This window comes from Trichosurus vulpecula, chromosome 1 (assembly GCF_011100635.1).
Source record: "Trichosurus vulpecula isolate mTriVul1 chromosome 1, mTriVul1.pri, whole genome shotgun sequence".
In the NCBI taxonomy this organism is placed as follows: Eukaryota; Metazoa; Chordata; class Mammalia; order Diprotodontia; family Phalangeridae; genus Trichosurus; species Trichosurus vulpecula.
The window spans coordinates 75,009,539-75,029,941 of record NC_050573.1 but is presented as its reverse complement, the minus strand read 5'-3'; the positions used below and the strand labels follow the sequence as shown (position 1 = coordinate 75,029,941).

The 20,403-nt window shown below is 47.1% G+C and overlaps 2 protein-coding genes across 7 annotated transcripts; both read left to right on the top strand.

Annotated features, from left to right (window-relative positions):
• The first annotated feature begins 224 nt into the window (after positions 1–224).
• On the top strand, positions 225–9,340 carry CCDC130 (coiled-coil domain containing 130). Of its 6 annotated transcripts, none has more exons than XM_036739851.1 (11): positions 251–1,067; positions 1,346–1,548; positions 2,156–2,200; positions 2,508–2,561; positions 3,807–3,889; positions 4,918–4,973; positions 5,961–6,021; positions 7,272–7,414; positions 7,496–7,668; positions 8,310–8,448; positions 8,636–9,340. In XM_036739851.1, exons 3-11 carry the CDS (start codon positions 2,198–2,200, stop codon positions 9,025–9,027), a joined length of 1,104 nt encoding a protein of 367 aa, XP_036595746.1. In that variant the 5' UTR covers positions 251–1,067; positions 1,346–1,548; positions 2,156–2,197; the 3' UTR covers positions 9,028–9,340. The 6 variants fall into 6 exon arrangements, with proteins under 6 accessions (XP_036595767.1, XP_036595739.1, XP_036595746.1 ...); XM_036739860.1 differs by having other exon boundaries at positions 255–616; XM_036739872.1 differs by lacking the exon at positions 1,346–1,548 and having other exon boundaries at positions 225–260.
• A 2,188-nt stretch (positions 9,341–11,528) lies between these two features.
• Positions 11,529–17,964, top strand: MRI1 (methylthioribose-1-phosphate isomerase 1). Its single transcript, XM_036750116.1, has 6 exons — positions 11,529–11,756; positions 12,755–12,993; positions 14,455–14,630; positions 14,956–15,132; positions 15,898–16,122; positions 17,653–17,964. The coding sequence occupies exons 1-6, from the start codon at positions 11,625–11,627 to the stop codon at positions 17,778–17,780; spliced, it is 1,077 nt and encodes a 358-aa protein (XP_036606011.1). The 5' UTR covers positions 11,529–11,624; the 3' UTR covers positions 17,781–17,964.
• The last annotated feature ends 2,439 nt before the right edge of the window (positions 17,965–20,403 follow it).

Genomic DNA, 20,403 nt, shown 5'->3' with positions numbered 1-20,403 from the left:
CCTCAGCCCCGATCCCGGCGTCCGTGGAGCAGTCCCGGTCACGTGGGCTAGAATCAGCCTGGGCCCCACCTACCCGGAGTCAGTCCCCGTCACGTGGGCCAGATCTTGCTTCGCAGCCCCGCCCCCAGCCTTAGGGCCGGCCTACGCGGAGCATTCCGGGTCTCGTAGAGCCGACTGCCGGCTCCCTCATCACGTGGGTTGGGCGGGCCTGGACACCGCCTTCGGGGCGGCGCCGTCTGATGACGTAGGCAAGAGGGCAGGTAAGCGCTGGCGGTGAGGCGAACGGACGTGGCTGCAGGGCGCGGGTTTCGCGAGGCCTTCGAGCTTCGTACCCCCTAGCAGTCCCAGAGATTCCGGGGATCGATCTCCTCCGACCTGGAGCCTACCCCCGCCGCTGCGGCGTCACCGGGGCAAGAAACCGTCCAGGCCCCTGGTGGCGGAAGGGAAGGAGTGGGCTGGGGGGAGGGGAAAGCAGAGGAGAGAGGGCGGTTCTTGCCCCCGAAGGGTTGGGAAGGGGGAAGGGGGTGTAGCTGCGAACTGTCAACCTTATCACCTGCAACCCCAGCCCCCAGACCTGCAGCCTCGGTCCATTCTTCTCCGAGCCCCTTCTAGCCAGGTGTGTTCAAAGAATCATACAGAGCCTCAGCCCGCGAAGGGACCTTGGAGATCATGTAGCCCAATCCGCACACTTTGCACATGGGGAAACTGAGACCCAGAGATAAGGCACTGATCTAAGGTCACAAGGACCACAATTAACAAAGGCAAAATTGAACCCAGGATTCCTGATTCCAGATCCACTGCTCTTTATACTATGCTGTTGTCCGAAGGTTCTGCTGGTTAACGTTTGAAAATGGCAGAAATCCTGGAATTCAGCATGATGTAATAGTAAGAGCTCACTTTGAAATTGGAAGACTTGAGTTCAAATCCCATCTGCAACACACTGCATGCCGGACGCTGGAGAAGTCATTTTCCTTCCTTCTGCCCTCTTGTGTAAAATGAAGAGAATGGACTAAATGATCTCCAAGGACCTTCACAGTTCTGAATCTTAGGATTCTACTGCTATGAAGGTACAGAATCATAATTTGCAGAAGGTGTAAACAGAAGTCACCTGTGTGACCCAGGGTTAGACGCAGACTTCTTGTCAGTATTCTTAAAACCATGATTCCCACTGTTTCAATCCCACGATTAATTGAACTCTTGATTCCAGCTAGTGGGAGTTCAAAGGGACATTTTGTGGCAGAACTTCTCCTCTAGGTTAGGATCATACCCTTGAATAGCCATAACTTCCACCTAAAACAGTATTAGGGGATCTATCATCTGTTAATGTGTCTAAATTCATCCTCAGCCACTTCGTATTTCTCACCTGGACTACTTCCTGAGGTAGATGTGTAGAACATGGAGTTACTGAATAACAGAGCTGGAAGAGACCTCAAAGATCATCTAGCCTAGCCCCAAGACACTACATGGTGTCGTTGAAAGAGTACTGAGCATAAGATCCAGGAGACGTTGGTTTAAATCCCAGCTTTAACACTAGCTTTGTGGCAGTGGGTAAGTTGTGACCCAGTTTCCTTGTCTGTAAACTAAAGGATGATAGTAATACTCCCATCAGCTGCCTCACATCATTGTGAGAGAAGCATTTTGCAAGCCATGAAGCCCTGTAGAAAGTGAGCTGTTATTACAGAGGAGAAAGCCAAATCAGAGGTTTCAGAAACCTGCACAATAGGTACTTCTAGCAGAGACAAGAACTCCAAATTGCCTTACTTCTCCATTGTTCTTTGTGTGGTACAAGTTGTCTCATGTAATCTGTGTAAAGTACTTCCTTTTGTTTATCCTAGAACTTCATTAGATAGGGAATGCTTCCTAAATCTGGCATTCTGGGATTGGTGAATAAATCCCTCTTTACTGATATTATGGACTTTACTATATTTTGTCTTTCCAGCATGATAACACCTCATATTTTCAGTGTGTCATTGATGGACTTTGGGTAGAGTATCTAATGGGCCCATGCCCACTGGGACAGCTGAAAATAATCCCTTGCCACCCTAATCTCCAGTAGGAAACCCAGTGGAACCTCCCAAACTTCCTTGCAAACTACAGAAAAAGTGCAAGTGTTTGTGAACCATGTACAGTCATGTTATTTAATTGTATTATACAGGTTGGACACATTCAGCTTGCTTAGAAGTCAACATTTTCCAAGATGGTGAGTTGAGTGAGTTCTGCAGAAACAAATCCAGCCTCTTTAAGAAACTCTCAGAATGCACAGATTGTCACCCCCACCCTCCCCCATTGGCCTATCCATTTATTACCTGCTTACAGATCTATATGCCATATAGAACCTTAATTACCAAGGTTTTTTGTCCTGATCATGGTGAATTTTCACTGAAAAGGCATATTTCCACTGTATGTCATGCTATTTGCTTGTTTCCTCTTGGGAATTTCATCATACAGTCAACACTGGAATATCTATTTTGTTTAACATACAGTAACACCTTATTTTGGACTTTTAGGGTGAAAGAAAAGGTGTAAACAAGTACTACCCTCCAGACTTTGATCCAGCAAAGGTAAGGGATCCTTTTACTTCTCCCTCAAACTGTGGCCAAGAAGAAATCTATGTGGTAACATGGCCTGTGATCTGACAGAAGCCTAAAGTTCACATGCATGGCATTTGAGAGCTCCAGAGAGGCAGCATCGGGCAATGCCAAGGCCTGGGTTTGATTCCCAACTCTGCCAATTACTAATCCAGATTTTCCTAAAGTGTGATGATGTCACTCACTCCTTTGCTCAATAAATTCCCATGGCTTCTTATTACTTCTAAGATCAAATATAAACTCCTCTGTGTGGCCTTTAAAGCCTTTTACAGCCTGACACCAGCCTGCCCTCCCCATCTTATACAGGAATTCACTTCATCTACTCAGTGGTCCAACCAGTCTGGCATTCTTGCTGTTCGAAGTTCACAGAACTATTTCCTCTCTCTACCTTTTTCTTGGCTGTCACTTCCTCCTAACTGCTACTTCCTAGAATCCTTTGCTTCCCTCAAAGTTTAGTTCATGAACCATTTTCTTTTCTTTTTTAAATTTTTATTTATTTTTAACTTTTTTTTTTCTTTTTGAGTTCCAAATTCTCCCTTCCTCCCACCCACCACCCACCCTTTGAGAAGGCACATAATGTATCAGTTATACATGTGAAGTCATGCCAGATATGCCATTTTCAACATTAAGCCTTTTCTGTTCCCTCCCCCCATTTGCTCATGCCTTCTCCCTCAGATATTATCTTGTATTTGTTCTGTACAAGTTTATAGATGTACATATTGTCTCTTCAAATAGAATGTAAGCCACTCAAAGGCAGGAATTTTTTCGTTTTTGCACTGTGCCTCACATATAGCAGACAACTGTAGATTGTTAACTGTCTGTGGGACCTTGGGCACATGCCTTCGCCTTCCTGGGCTTCAGTTTCCTCTTCTGTAAAATGAAATGTTTGGACTGGGTAACCTGTGAGGTCACTTTCAGTTCTGAATCTGTGATCTTACGACACCAGCATAAGGATTTTAGGATGATGATAATCTTCATGTGTAAAAGACAGTCCAAACTCCTGGGCTCTTCCCCGGTTTTGACCTTGGTATGTACTTGTCTTTGTATGGACTGCATTTCCTCAGCCTCCCAGAGTACTGGTAATCTCTCTAATCGAATTGATACGATGTTTTTCCAGACCCTTGAGGGGTTTTCCTACAAAAGCTGTGGTCACTGGAGAGCACTGGACTGGGCACCAACCTGTAGTGATAAGCAGCTTTATTCTCTTCTTTCTCGCAGCATGGCTCTCTCAATCGATACCACCACAGCCACCCACTTCGGGAGAGGGCACGGAAACTTTCTCAGGGCATTCTTGTCATCAGGTAAAAGCTGGTTAACAGATACCTGGGTTAGAGCCCTTGAATCTGGGGCCCCTTATTGACAAAATAAGCAAGATTAGGAATCTAGATGATGGGAATTTCCACTGGTGTCGTAATGAAGAGAATGATGTTTAGGAGAGACCTGGATGTTGATGTTACCTCTCTGGACTCCAGAGCTTGTCTGAGGAAAGGACCCTAGTACTAAAGCAGAAGAGGCCCCAAATAATAAGCCTGGGGTATTATTAGAACAAAGGAGAGTCTGGATGGGCATTCCCACCTCACCAACTAAGCACTCAGCCTCTCCAGCACCCTTACCTGGGCTAGATGTATGATACCCAAATTTCCTTAGGAGTTCTTTTTTTTCTTTCCCAGTAGCTGTGCTACTTTTTTGTTTTTGTCATCCTATTATATGAGAGTCTAGTTATCATCTTAAAAGCTTGCTTCCCATTGCTTCTGAGAGAGGTAATTCTATAAGGGCTTATCCCACAATCCTTTGTTGATTTGGATTGGCACCAGTGAGGGATGAGCAGAGGAGCAGCTAATAGAAATGCTTCCTTAGATCAGTATAAATGATGGGAGGGGGGGATGCTATGGGTTGTTGTAGTATTAATGTTTATTATGCAACACTATCTCTACTTGTGTCCCAGTACCTTACATAAAGGTGCTCCATAAATGTTTGTTGAGTATAAATTAATGAATATGTCTGTGAGATTTAGTTTAAAAAAATCAGTCCACACCTGATTGTTGGTAACAGTCTTCCTATTCTTTCTGGGGAGGGTTTCGTATAGTGGCTTGGCGGGAGGGTAGTGAATGACCCTCAAAAGTGAAATTGCCTTGGGGCAACCTCAAGACTATATTCTTCCCTCAAGCTGCTGGGCACATATGTGATCCCTGCCTTCTTCAAGAATTGGCCATTAGTTCTTTGCAGATTAGGATAGAAGCAAACTTTGAATGTGTATTTACCCCTTGGGTATTAATCCCAAGTGGGCATTTTGAAACAGTGCTCTTACTTCTTTATTTTTTTGGAGTAGATTTGAGATGCCTTATAACATCTGGTGTGATGGCTGTAAGAACCACATTGGCATGGGTGAGTCGTCATTTTTCAATGCCAGCTCAACCTGTTGATTCCGTCTCTGAAATATCTCTTGCATTTGTCCCCTCTCCTTTGCACGGCCCTCTGATCCCGACCTAGTTGGAGACCTTCTTTCATCACCTCTTCTCTGGACTATTGTAACTGAATCCCAGTCTCTGCTTTCTCCCATCTGTAATTCTCCTTCACATCATTGGTAATTTGGAAGATTAATAATCTTCCAAATGGAAAAGTCTAACCATGTCACTCCGCTGTTGCAAAATGTTCATTGTTTCTCTGTTGCCTACAGGATACCCTTTCACCCTCAGTTTCATCTGTAAAATGAGGAGGTTGGGCTAGATAAGCTCTGAGTTCCCTTCCAGCTCTAGAGCTATGACCTTGTGGCCATGCCATATTTCACAATTACCTTCTCTTCATCACTCACAGTGCCTTGCAGCCAAAGTGGACAGCCACCTGTTACCCAATTGCTGTTAACCAATTTTGGCATCCTCCCCTCCCCTTTTTGTGAGTTGTATAGGCTTTTTTTATCATATGGTTGATAGGCTATTTTTCCACATATAGGCGGAGATTTCCAGGGAGTATTTACCTGGCATAGGGAAATACAACTTCTTCGAGGGCCCAGTTTCCTCTGAGAGACCTCCTCTTAGTCCCCAACCCCTTAGCTGAAATTGATCTGTCCTTCCTCTCATTTTTCAGAATAGTTTTTTGAACCTCTTCTTTGTACTTTGTATATTGTGCTTTGTCTCATAGTTATTTGTGTATGTTATTCCCTCTTTAGCGTGTAAGCTCCTTGAGGCCAGGGCTATACCATTTTCATCTTTGTGTCCCTAATGCCCAGCACATTTCCTTGTACTCAGTTGGCAGTTAATAAATGTTAACTAAATGATTGACTTGGCAAAGCATTGGTAGGAACAGTTTTGGGGGGTGATATAGTATGCCTAGAAAGCTTTCCGAATCTTTGATTTTGCTCTTTGCCTTCTCCAGGTGTTCGTTACAATGCTGAAAAGAAGAAGGTTGGCAATTATTACACAACCCCAATCTACAGGTGGGTGCAGCTTTGTATTGAGACCATGAGTCTTGTCTCTGGGTGGCGGGCTGCAGAAAACTCAGATGCCTTTGGGGGAAAATGGGTGAAAGGGTCTATGGATAGGTAAGAGAATGATATAGACTCGGGCTAGAGTCCATGTAAGCAGCTCAGCTACGTTACAGTGGGAGGGAGGGATGAGGAGCCCTGGTTGAAGCAATTCCTCCCAGATCAGGCATCCTGAGCCATTCTGGCATGCACTGACACCTCACTAAGTGCCCAGACCATGGCAGTGTGGTGCTGGCATGTGCAGAATCTATTCAGGCCTTGCTCTCAGGGAGGGAGAACCCACATGTAGAGGACAAGGTATGAACCCGTTCTTATGTTTAAGCAAATAAGCTTGTGATAAGTACAGAAATGTTAATACCCAGGGCAGCTAGGTAGTGCAGTGAGTAGAGCGCTGGAGTCAGGAGGACCTGAGTTCAAATCTAGCCTCAGACACTTGACACACTAGCTGTGTGACCTTGGGCAAGTCACTTAACCCCAATTGCTCTGCCTTCCCCCCTCAAAAAAAAAAATGTTAGTACCCTAGTAAGTGCCTGCATCCAGCCATCCTCCAGCTGAAGGATTCATCAGAGCAGCATAAGTTCCCTGCTAGCTCTGCCATTCTAGCATCTGCCTTGGGTCTCACCAGTTCATTTCAAGTTTTATCTTGCTCTCTGCTTTACACTTCCCATCCTGGCTACTCTGACCCTTGTTATATAATCCAGCCCTGACGTGATAGACGTGTGACCTGCTGAGTCTCACTTTCCTCATTTGTGAAATAGTCATATTTGCAATATTTACCTTCCAGGTTGGTGAAGAGAGAACTTTATAACCCCTAAAACTATAGAAATAAAGAGTTATTCTGGGGGCATCATGGCATGGTGGAAGAGGACTGGGCTGGAAACCTGGATTTGACACTCATTTATGTCCTCCAGCAAATCACTTGTGCTCTCTGAGCCTGCTTTCCTCATCTCCTAAAGGAGAGGGTTAAACTGGATGAGATTGAAGGTCCCTTTCAGTTGTCAGTCCATGGATATTACCTCCGTGACCCCGTTCTTTATGTCTCCATCTCCACAGAAAGAGGTCCTAGCCTAGTATTCCCTTTCTATGATATTGCTCCTCTTGAGCTCCCCTTGCAGCTTTGGCTCTTTGAGACTCACTAGTAAATCCTTAGAGGATGATGGTTCATTGATCTCATGGTTTCTGTCTGTAAATTTCCTCTCCAGGTTCAGAATGAAATGTCACCTCTGTGTCAACTACATTGAGATGCAGACAGATCCTGCCAATTGTGACTATGTGATTGTGAGTGGTGCCCAGAGGAAGGAAGAGCGCTGGGACATGGCAGACAATGAACAGATCTTGACCACAGGTGAGCCCTGCCCTCCAGCCCACAGGCCTTCCCCTGCCCAAGAGCAGGACCTTCAGATACCTAGCCCCATTTTCCTTCCAGAGCAGGAGAAGAAACAGAAGCTGGAGACGGACGCCATGTTCCGCCTGGAGCATGGCACCACAGACCAGAGCAAGTTGCAGAAGGCCATTCCCACCCTGTCCAACATCCAGGAAGCCCAGAGCGCCTGGAAGGATGACTTTGCCCTTAACAGCATGCTAAGGAGGAAGTTTAGGGTGAGGAGGGCTGGGGCTCAGGGGAGACTTCTGTGGATGTTGGGCAGTCACTGTAGGTTGACACCTTTCGGTCTGAGCTGCTCAGAGGGAGGGGCCATCAGTCTCTGCACAGAGCTGTCAAGCCTCCCATGTCAGGATCATAGAATTTAGAACCAGAGTAGACCTCAAACATCTTCTAATCCAGCCATCCTATTTGTCAGAGAAGGAAACTGAAACCTAGAAGGGTGAAATGATTTGCCAAAGGTCACACAGGTAATGAATAAGTGTATAGGGGCTAGAGCCAGACGGAGCCTTTGTCCCATCTTGTCCAACCCCCTCATTTTACAGATTTTAAAAAATGAAACTTTTTAAAAGTAGTAAGTACTGCTTTTTAAGTAGTAATCGTTGCATGAGTCCAGACTGTTTCCATCACATGGGCAACACTGGCTAGAGGAAGCAAGGCATTTCTCTGGATTGCTCTGTCAGCCTTGAAACAAAGATGCTGACTGGGGCTCTTGTCCTTGCATAGGACAGCCTTAAGTTCTTAGAGGGCAGTGGTCAGAAGGAGGTTTTCCATTTCCCAACTCAACTCTCCTCATGGTTTTCCCATGCTTTCCCCTTCGTCTTTCTTTCCTCCTCCCTTTGCCAATCTTCTGCTTTAGGAAAAGAAAAAGGCCATAAAGGAAGAGGAGGAAAAAACACTGGCCCTACAGACCAAGGCAAACCTCAGTATCCCCCTGGTGCCTGAAACAGAGGAGGACCGGAAGCTTGCTGCCCTGCTCAAATACCACAGCCTGGACTGTACGTCCTAGTCTTTCACCTGTTGTAGACTTGGAGTGGGAGCAGGGGATGGGTATAGGGGAGACACCTAATTAAGGCGGAGGATGTGAGAGTAGGGGAGGGAGGAAGCCCTTAGAGCCTATCAAGCAGGTTAAAGATATACTGGCTCCTGCCCTACCTTTTACTCTACCTCATCTCCATTTGTCAGCATATGAAGACAAACAGAAATTGAAACGGACAGAAATCTTCGGCCGCTCCTGGTTCCCTTCTACCCCAGTACCTGGGGCCAGCAACAGCAAGGTGAACAGTGTCCTCAAGAAGCTGGCGATTAACCGAAAATCCATGCCCAGTGGGTCCTCCATCACTAGCAGCCACCTAGGAATTGTTCGTAGGAGGTCTAGGGATGGCCTGGAGAGTCCTCAAGAGTCAGGTGACGCTCCAGAGCTAAGTGGAATGAAGGAGGAGGAAGAAAACCCCGTAGGAGGATCTTCATCAGATAAAGATTATTCCCCAGATGTGGAGACACAGTCAGGCCCTAGCAGCGCCTCTATCCTCAGTTCTTCACTAGTGGCAGACTATTCAGACTCTGAGAGTGATTAATGTTGTCATTCACTCCATCCTAGGCTGGTCTCACACCTTTGCCTCCCTCTCCAAGAAATTCAGGGTTACCTCTGCCATCTAAAGTGTGTGCTTACTCCCCAGGAGGCTTCCACTCAACAAAGAAACTTTATATGGGCTGCTTCTTACCAGGCCTTCCAAGAACCAAGAAATTCTGTCTCTTCCCCCCTTCCTTCCTGCCACCTCCATGTCTCTGTAAATAATTGGGTTTTTATTTATTTAACTGAGGAGGGAGTGTGTGGTGTCTGGCTTGAATCTCTGACATGAGTTATTAAACCCCCACCTATTCAATCCAGTTGGTGCATCAGATTGTTAGATGTAGACAGCCAGTAACAGCAGTCTCTTTTGTATGATTGGAATGGAGTGGGTATTGTTAAAATATGGAAACTAGAGACCCCAACCTTGTCTCCCCTAAGTGAGACTTAAAAAGGCATGGGATTTAAACCTAGAAGGGACCTTAGAGAAGAGCAGGGAATTGACCAAGAATACATAGGTAACACACATATACACATCTATGTATACAGTGATTTTATGTATGTGTGTGTGTGTACATATGATTTTTTTTGTTGTTCAGTCATTTCTGACTTTGTGATCTCATTTGGATTTTTCTTGGCCAAGATATTGTAGTGGTTTGCTCTTCTACAGCTCATTTTAGAGATGAGGAAACTGAGGCAAACAGGGTTAAGTGCCTTGCTCAGGGTCACACAGTAAGTGATTTATATGATTTACGTGTACATATATGTGAAATTATCTTTCACATACATAGCATTTTAAGGCTTACAAAGCGCTTTCCTGACAACTACTAAAATAGGTTGTTTAAATACTGTCCCCCGTACATTAGGAAATGGACTCAGGCAGGTTAACCCAGGTCTTCTGACTCCAGGTCCGGTGTTCTTTTTATTACACTGTATTGCCTACACAGGCCAACTCATCCTTGACCTCTTGGCTCTCCAGACGCAGAAGGAACAAAAATGCATTCATGGTTGGTTTCCTTGAAAACTGGTCAAACATGGTGAAGTCCGCACAGAGCTGTTCCAGAAGTGGCTAAGGCATTACTACCCCCTTTCCCTCCTCCTCCCCCCTCATCGTGTTGGGGGGAGGGATCAAGTGGGTTGGGAAACAAAAGCAAGCCTGTGTGCTCTACCTGAATCCTGATGGCCCCCCAGCCCTACTGCTGGGGAAGCAGAAAGGTGAGCCTATTGGCTCACGTTGTGGCACCCTGAGGAGTTTAAAGATTGATTGAATGATTCCTGAATTTAAACCTTTTAAAAGAGGAGGGCTCTCACAATTGCCTGAGGGGTTCCTCAGACCCTTCCTTGTTAGATCCTTTACTCCTAGGGTTAGAGGCTTGGGAGGCAGTGTGGTATCTTGATGAGAAGGTTGTACTGGAATCGGGACCTGTGAGCTGTAAAATTATCCGAGTCCTAGATTTATTAGAGCTCCAAGACCCCTTAAAGATCTTCTAGGCACATCTTTTTTCTGTGGGTTTTTTTTTCTTGAGAAATGCTTTTATGTTGCCTTTTGTTTTGACATGTCATTTCCTAGTATGATCACCCTCCCCTGTAACCCTGAAACCAACGGTGACCAAGTTTCATACCCATAGTCACTGCCCCTTCCAAAGGAGGAAGATGTTACTTCACCATTAGGTTTCACTTCAGTGTTCACTTCATTTGTGTTATTGTAGGCACCGCCCTCTCATTTTGAGTTTTAGGAAATTGTGGTCCGGGACGGGAAAGTCCATGAGAGAAACAATTCAAACCCAGGCTTTCTAACACCGAATCCGGTTCTTTTAACCACATGCTAGCCAAGCCAGCTAACAGACGATAGAATCATTGTTTTAGAGCCAGAGAAGAGCTCAAAGTTTACCCAGTTGTGGATCACAGATTTAGGGCCGGAATGGCTGTTGGGCACACTATCTCCAGCCTTCTCAATTTACGCGTGGGTAATGGAAGACCTGGAGAAATGACTAGCCCAAGCCATTACCTTCTTAAGTAGTAAGTATCTCATTCTAACCCAGGCTCACAGATTTCAAATCCAAATAATTGCCGCTGACTGGCCGAAGGTCACGTAGCCAGCTAGTGAGGTCAGTCAGGCTTAGAACCAGTTTCCTAACAACCCCAGGCTCTGACTGGTCCCTGAGAAGGAGATTGTTCCGACTCTCCCATGAATTAATCGAGTATCAAGTCCCTACGGGTCTGTGCTAGGAACACCACGACCCGAGCGGAACCACCTCGCTCCTAGAGCTTACCACGTTCTTAGAGAAGAGAATTCGTGATACAAAGTCGATGCCAAGTAACCTTGGCTGGGGGGGGCGGGGAGGAATCCCATACAGTCCTTTACTCCATCAATCAACTAGCATTTACGTACCCCGGCACTACGGTACTAAAACTCGGTACTTTGTATCTAACGAGTTTAGGGTCTGCCCCGCCTTCCTCCTGTAAGGCCCCGCCCCCTCATGTGGACTAGCTTTAGGGCCGCCGGGAAGCCCTTGCACACGTGTGCACGGACTCTGGTTCTTTGGCTCCCGCTGGGCTGGCTGGCTCCTGAGCCTAGTACCCTGGTTCCTTTCCTTGCCTGCCATGAGTCTCGAGGCGATCCGGTATCACCGGGGTTCCCTGCATGTCCTGGACCAGCTCCTGCTGCCCCAACAGAGCCATTATGAGGCCGTGACTTCCGTGGGCCACGCCTGGGAGGCCATCAGGGCCATGAAGGTGGGCAGAGGGACCGGGCCGTGGGACCAGGACAGGACTGGAGGGTCTGGAGAACGGGAGCGTTAAGTCAGCAGGGAGTCTGGAGTGGAGGATTGAGAGCCCTGGGCGGGGTGGGGGAGGGGTGAGGGGAGAAGAAGAAATGTGCCTGGAGGATCCATAAAGGACCACCACCCCACACACCAGACTCGGACATTCTGTGTCCTTCGACCACTTCCAACTCTGACACCGCGTTCTAAGGACCTCTCCAGCCCTGACATCCTGTTTTCTAAGGGCCCTCCCAGCTCTGACATCCTGTTTTCTAAGGACCCTCCCACCTCTGACATCCCAGGTTCTAAGGGCCCTCCCATCTCTGAAATCCTGGATTCTAAGGGCCCTTCTAGCTTTGAATCCTATGATTTAAGCTCTCTCCCAACTCAGATATTCTCTAAGGTCTGACCCATCTATAATTCTATTTAATCTATCAGAACTATATATCCACAGTAGATCAGAATGGGAAACAGAAGCATAGTTTGGGTGCCCAAAAGAGGTTAGAACACCTGTCCCTTAGCCTAAGGTCCAGCAACATGACAGAGTGGGAAGCACTTTGGATTTGGTTCCAGAGTATCTGGATTCAAATCCTCCTCTGCCACTTAACTTTGGGAAAGTCTTCCTTTTCCCAATCCAAAGTTTCCTCATCTGGAAAATGAGACATTTGAACTAAACAATCTTTCCTGTTCTGATAGTCTGCAACTGAGTCTATGAGCCCTTCTCTTCAGGATCCATACACTCAATCAACCAACCAATCAGTAAACATTTATCAAGCACCTACTCTGTGCCAGGCACTGTGCTAATCGCTGGGGATACAAAAAGAAGCAAAAGACAGTACAGTTCAGGTTCTAGCACGGAGTGGGCCAGACCTGAAGGCTATACATACCCTAGCCTGAGCTTTAGCAGGCCAGGCTCAGCCCTGGAGAATCAGCAGTCAGGTCCCTTGATTTACACACTCTTCCCGGTCCCAGGTACGGGGCGCTCCAGCCATTGCCATGGTGGGCTGCCTGAGCTTGGCTGTGGAGCTGCACGCGGGTGCAGGGGGACCTGGGCTTGAGGCCCTGGTGACCTTCGTGCAGGACTCACTAAACTACCTGGTGACGGCCAGGCCGACTGCGGTCAACATGGCTCAGGCTGCCCGGGAGATGTCTGAGGTGGCTACCCAGGAGGCCGGACAAGAAGGGGCCACAGAAGGTTCAGTCCGGGAGAGGTAAGAGGAGGACCGTCCTCCCTCCCCAAGCTCTTGTGGTTCTGGGGCCACCCAGCGGCATGTATCACGGCCGTTCGAACACTGAGCATTCAGTTTGTAGCTCCCTTCAGAAACTTCTCTTGTCTCATTAACTTGGAGGGCGAAGTAAAAGAGTCAGTCAGCTGGGGAGATCACAGGCTTTAGGACTGGAAGGGATGCAGAGGTCACCCAGGCCAGCCTCCTCATTTTTTAGAAAAGGAACCTGAAGCTTAGAGAGGGGAGGGGGTGGTGACCCTCCCAAGGTCATACAAATAGTGACAGATTCGAACTCTGGCCCCTTTACTCTGAATTCTGTTCTCTTTCCACTTCATGCAATAGAAAAAATATTGAGCACCCATGCAAGTATAAGAAATAGTCAGCACAAGGTAAAGAGATAAAGGAATTTCCTGATAACTCTGTTAACCAATAAGAATAACATTTGGACAGTGCCTGTGCCAAGTGCTTCACAAATATTGTTTCATTTCATCTTCACAACAATGTTGGGCGACAGGTGCTATTATTTTCCCCTTTTTACAAATGAGAAAACTGAGGCAGAGGTTAAGTGACTCACCAAAGGTCATAGTAAGTGTCTGACGCTGAATTTGAACTTGGCTCATCCTGAGCAGCTAGGCAGCACAGTGGATATCTTTCTGAATTCAAATCCGACCTCAGATCCTATTTGTATGACCCTGGGCAAGTCACTTAATTTTGTTTGCCTCAGTTTCCTCATCTGTAAAATGAGCTGGAGCATCTTTGCTAAGTATCTTTGCGAAGAAAATCCCAAATAGAGTCATGGAAGAGTCAGACACAACTGAAAATGACTGAACACTAACAGCTGACATTCGATACATCTGACAAGATGGCACAGTGGAGAAAGAGCCAGGGAGACTCATGTTTTTAGTCTCTCAACACATCCTGGCTGTATGACCCTGGACGAGTCACATATCAATGCTCAAGGCAGCTCTGTGAGACTACAAATTCCAGAGGAGATGCTTCCCGGCATGAGTTGAGGGAGTTTCTTGCCTCAGAACAACCCGGTGATTAGCAGCCCAGGTATTATGATCCCCATTTTTAGACAGAAAACTGAAGCAGGTTTACTATGACTTGGCCAAGGTTAAACAGCTAATAAATTCTTTCAGGACCAAAATTTTTTTTTGAGGGGGGGAGGCAGGGCAATTGGGGTTAAGTGACTTGCCCAAGGTCACACAGCTAGTAATTTTGTCAGGTGTCTGAGGCAGGATCTGAACTCAGGTCCTCCTGACTCCAGGGCCCGTCACCTAGTTGCCCCAGGATCAAAATCTGAGCTCAGGCCCCTGTTTAAGTTCTGGGGTTGAAGCAGCTGCGGGCAAACGCCCCCTGGGCAGAGCTTGTAGATGTGCACAGTGGAGCTGGTAGGTGACAGGTCTTCAGCCCACCAGCTGCCCACCCCTGCACCCTCCCCAGGTTGATCTGCTGGGCTGAACACATGTTGGAGAAAGACATTAAGGACAACCGCAGCATTGGTGACCATGGAGCCCGGCACCTTTTGGAGCACGTGGCACCAGAGGGTGGCCAGGTGACTGTGCTGACCCACTGCAACACTGGCTCGTTAGCCACTGCAGGCTATGGAACAGCCCTGGGTGAGTGGGGGCAGGGGAAGGACAGGTTATAAGGATTATGGGACTGAGAGCTGAAGGAACTTTAGAGGTCCTCCAAGTCTCTTTAAAATGGGGATGTGCCACCTCCCACCTACATGCATGTGCACGGTTTGTACCCCATACCTCAATATACTTCTTCCCTCCCCTCTCTACCTTTCAGAACCTTAATCTTCCTCAAGCTGCCACCTCTTCTACGAATCCTTCCCTGCTGCTTTCTGTTACACCATGGGGCCTCTCTTCTTCCCTCCCTTCCACAGGGCTTCTTATTGTCTCTTCTGCCTTTGGGGGGAATGTGGGCTATCCACAGGTGTGATCAGATCTCTGCATGCCTTGGGTGGCCTGAAGCACGTCTTCTGTACGGAGACCCGGCCCTACAACCAGGGTGCACGGCTGACGGCATATGAGCTGGTGTATGAGAAGATCCCTGCCACCCTCATCACTGACAGCATGGTAGCTGCTGCCATGGCCCACAAGGAGGTGGGAGGTCAGTGGTCTGGCTGGGTGTCTAGGGGTGGGCTGTGAGCAGAAGGAACATTCATTCTCTCTAGTTGCATGGGGGAGGAAAACTGTAGAATCCTGTGCCATCTGGCCTCTCTTTGGAAGTACTGGGTCATGAGAGCTGAAAGGATCCTGAAAAATAAAGTATAACCCTTTGATTTTACAGATGTGTAAACTGAGTCTCAGAAAAGGAGAAGGGTTTCCCCAAGATTTCATTTGCAGAGCCCAGATTTGAACCCCAGTTTTCTGACTCCAGTTCCAGGGGTCTTTACACTACTGCCCTAGTGACCAAATCTCCATCCCTATTACCCCCATGGATGCCATGGTTCCCCTTCCTCACGCTCCTGTAATTTCTGACCTTTCCACTCCCTTTCATTGTCACCTGGTCCTCAATACTTCTACTGGATCTAGAATCTCCTCCCCCAACTTGGGCAGCGCAGAACGCATCCGTGTCTTTGTCCATTCTTGGTCATCACTTCTATAAATCCTCCCCAGCAGAGCTACTCAGCACTCCAGAGACCTCCTTGCCAATCCTCTACCCCCTTAGATTTTAGTAATAATAATAGTACCAGCACCTATTTCTATGGTTCTTCAAAGTTTACATACTGCTCGCCTCAAAACCACCACGTAAGGGAGCCAACGTAGTCGTCATCGCCCCCATGTATTTAATAGACAGAGAACCTGGACCTCAGAGGTGACGTGACTTGCCTGGGATCGAACGGCTAACAGTTCCTTGCCTTTCTGCCCGCAGCCGTCGTCGTGGGAGCGGACCGGGTAGTTGCCAACGGTGACACTGCCAACAAAGTGGGGACGTACCAGCTGGCAATCGTTGCCAAGCACCACGGGATCCCTTTCTACGTGGCTGCCCCTGTTTCCTCTTGTGATCTCAGCTTGAAGACAGGTCAGGAGATTGTCATCGAGGAGCGGCCGGGCCAGGAGCTGACCAGCCTCTGTGGGACCAGGATTGCTGCCCCAGGTGGGTCAGTCACAGGACCGGACAGGACCAGAAGGCCTTATTCCTGTCTGTTTTCTGAACTCCATGTCTCCCTTTGGGTAGTGTAGGGTCTGCAGGGATTTAGGAAACCATATCTGCACCTTTTCCTATTGCCTCACAGCCTACCCCAGGGGTAGGGAACCTTTGTTCTTTGAAGTTTAGATTCAATCAAAGGGCCACATCTGAGGACCTAGAGAGCCACATGTGACCTCAAGGCTGCAGGTTCCCACTCCTGGCCTACCCTCTACTGCAAGGATGGGGTAGAAGGAGATAGGAAATCATTAAATCCACAAGATATGTAGGCAAATAGAATGTAAACTCCTTGAGGGCAGGGGCCTTTATAATGTACCTACTATGTGCCAGGCACTGTTCCAAGTCTTTTATAAACATTCACTCCCCATGACAACTCTGCAAGGTAGGTAGGTGGTGTTATTATCCCTGTTTTATAGTCACAGCAACTGAGGTAAACAGAGGGTAAGTGACCTGCCCAGGATCACACAGCTAATAAGTATCTAAGGCTGGATTTGAACTCAGGTCTTTCCCAGCCCAGCATGTCACCAGCTACCTAGAGAAAACAAAGTTTCCTGAAAAAAATCTTAAAAATCATTTAGTCCAGCTTCATTTCACAGATGAAACGGAGGCCCAGAGAACTGATGTGATTCATCACAGTAGTAGGCAGCCAAACTTGTCCAGGGCCTCATACTCCAAATCCAGGGCAAATCCTAGTGTTGTACTAATAATAAACATTTATTGAGCACCTACTGTGTGCCCAGCACTATGCTAATTGCTGTACCCTTCAGAGTTGGGTAGGTATAATCAGTTAATAATCCTTGCTCTGTGACTCTGGGCAAGTCACTTAACCCCCTTTGCCTCAGTTTCCTCACCTGGAAAATGAGCTGGAGAAGGAAATGTCAAACCGCTCCAGTATCTTTGCCAAGAAAACCCCAAATGGGGTCATGAAGAGTCAGAAATGACTGAACAACAGAAACACATTACCTAGATCACAGTTTTCTAAGGAAGGTATTTGATAAACTTTAAAATACTTTAGAAATGGAAGGTGTAATTCTAATCAGGGTTGGGGAACCTACCTCTAGGTCCTCAGGTGTGGCCCTTTGACTGAATCCAAACTTCACAGAACACAGGGGATTTGTTCTGTGAAGTTTGGATTCAGTCAAAGGGCCACGCTTGAGGACCTAGAGGGCCACATGTGGCCTCGAGGCCACAGGCTCCCTACCCCTGATTATAATCATAATAGAGCTCAAGAAGGTGGGGAAGGGGAAAAGAAGGGAGATGGGAATTAGCCATATAGAGCCGCTTCTTCATGAAGGAGGTGAGATTTCATCCTGTTTTGAAAGGAGGGACAGCCAATGAGAAAATTCAGCAGACTTTTAAAGCACTGTATCAGTGTCAGTTGTTACTGGTCAAGGGAGATAAGGGCATGGGTCATAACCTCTCTTTGAAACCAGGAGTCCTGACAGGGACACCTGCTCACCCAGGCTCCCCTTTCCCTAGGTATTGGAGTTTGGAACCCAGCCTTTGACGTCACCCCTCACGAGCTCATCACTGGTGGCATCATCACAGAGCGTGGAGTCTTCTCCCCCAAAGAACTGCAGACAGCCCTGACCTCTAAGACCTCCTGACTCCTCACACCCCAAGTCTCCCTTCTCCCACCTCCCAATTAGATTGTAAGCTCTTTGAACCCAATGTCCCATCTATTTAAATGCTCCCTGCCCGAGCTCAGTGCCTTGCTTCAAAAGTATCTGTTGAATTAAGTGACTTCCCATCACTGAACCTTTTATACAATAAACATTTTATTAATGATAATCGTTTACATTTGTATAGTACTTCACAGAGGATGAAAAGTCATCTTTGACTCTCCCTATATACAACTGGGTGTCCAGGTCCCAAAATTTCTACATCTCTTGACATTGGCCTCTCCCTTCCATTCTCACAACCAGCACCCTAGTTCAGGTCCCGCATCACCTCCTACCTGGACTAATCAAAGAGCTTCCTGACTGGTTTCCTTACTCAATCCACGCTATGTGCAAAGTTCAAAGCCCTTCGTGACCTAGCCCCTCCCTGTTTTCAAGTCTCATTCCCTGCTGGGTGATACATACTCTTCTGCCAGTGACACTGGCCTCCTGGCTGAACAGAAACGCTCCAGCTTTTGGCTCCAGGCCTTTTCTCTGGCACTCTGCCATGAATGAATGTTCTCCCTCCTCATCTCTTCCTACTGGATTCCATGGCTTCCTTCAAATCCCAACCCAAGTCCTATTTTCTACAGAAAATATTTCCCAACCCTTCTAAATTCCTTCCCCTTTTCTCTCTCTTAATTATTTCCTACTTATCCTGCATGTACCTTGTTTGTACACATTGATTTGCTTGTGGCCTCTCCCATTAGATTGTAAGTTCTCTGAAGGCAAACACTGTCTTTTTGTATCCCCAGTGTTTAGCACATTTGCCTGGCATATAGTAGGTGCTTAATAAATGTTTATTAACTATGTACTACCACCAAAATAATCTTCTGAATGAACAGGCCTGGCCACTGCAACTCCCTACTTCAAAAACCTTCTGTGACTATTTCCTATAAGAAAAGGCCTTCACAATCTGACTGTAGCATGCTTCCCTAGCCTTTTTTCACTCCACTCTTCCCATAATCTATCCTCCACTTAAACTGAACTACTATCTGGCCTCCACTCTCTTCCTGTGTTCTCCACCCAGTACAGGCTGCCCCTTCAGATCTAAAACAGACTCTCCCCTCACAGTCTTTTGAAATCCTTTCCATCTTTCAAAGCCCTGCCTAGATGAAGCCAGCTTCCCCCAACCAAAATTGATCCTCAAATTTTCCCAGAGGTGTTTGTCTGGAACCTCCCATTTCCACCATCCCAGTCCATCTGGTAGGATATTTATGGTTACTCATGTTCTGTCTTCCCTTTTGGATTCTATGCTTCCTGAGGGCAGATACTGTATTTTTATCTTCAACCCCTGAGTGAATCAATAAATCAACAAGCATTTATGAAGCACTTATTATGTGCCTGAGCACTAGAAATACAAACATTAGCAGAAAGACCTTGCTTTTGAAGTTTGGATTCTAATGGGGTAAGGCGACAAACCCATAAAAAGGAGCTGCAAAATGAAGGGACTAGTGTGTGGAGGAGGTGTCGCTTTATGCCCGGGGGCATGACGAAGGGAATGAAGACCTACCTGGGTGGTTTGAGTACTTTCCTTAAAAATGGAAGTCTTGATGGGCAGCTAGGTGGCGCAGTGAATAGAGCATGAGCCCTGCAGTCAGGAGGACCCTAATTCAAATCCAAACACTTGACACTAGCTGTGTGACCTTGGGAAAGTCACTTAACCCCAATTGCTTTGTCTTCCCCCCTCAAAAAAAAAAAAAAAGATGGAAGTGTTGGAAGGAACCAACCAATCTTGCAGTGGGCTTTCAGGGGCCAAGAGACCTGGGACGGTGGAGAATTTGGAGAATTAGGAGTTCCAGAGACGAAAAAAGCATGGGACTTTGCAACTATTAGGTGTCTCATAAAGGTTTTACTGAATCAAATTATCATTTGAAATCTACGATGAGGGTGTAGTAGAGCAAGGATTATTTTCCATTTTACAGCTGTGGAAACTGAGGCTCGGATTACGTAATCTGACTCCCGGAGGCTCCTTACTTTGCGATCAATGGTACTGATCGGACTAGAAGCCTCTGAGCTGACAGCGAAGTCCACAAAGCTCATGCTTTCTGCATAGAGAAGGGTAAAGGATTCCTTGGATTTCACGGTAAGAAAACTTTTCTAAATTTGTTAGGGGACAAGGAGGCGATGAGCACCGGCTTTAGTGGAGAGTGCCTTGAGCTCGAGAATCTTAGTTCAAATCGCCGTCTTTGCCTAAATCGTTTAAACCTGAATTTCTCCAGTCGGTAAAAATAAGGGGGCTGGACGGAGGGCTTTTAGGCTGGATTTGAAGTCCGAGGATTCAAATGGGTTCAAATGCTGGGTGTGTGACCCTAATGTGACTCCACAGCCCTGTTTCCTCCTATGTAAAATGATGGGGTTGTACTGGTGACCTGTAAATTTCCCTCCAGCTCCAAATCCACGATCCGATAATCTCACTGAACCCCGCCCCCCACCCTGGGTGCTGTCCCTTTAAATCAGGGACCGGGCCCCGCTGTATCCCACCAGCCCTTGCGCGAGTTGAATTGCTGCACGCTGTATCCCGTCAGCCCTTGCGCACGCTTCCCCCGCTATAGTATCCCGTCAGCCTTTG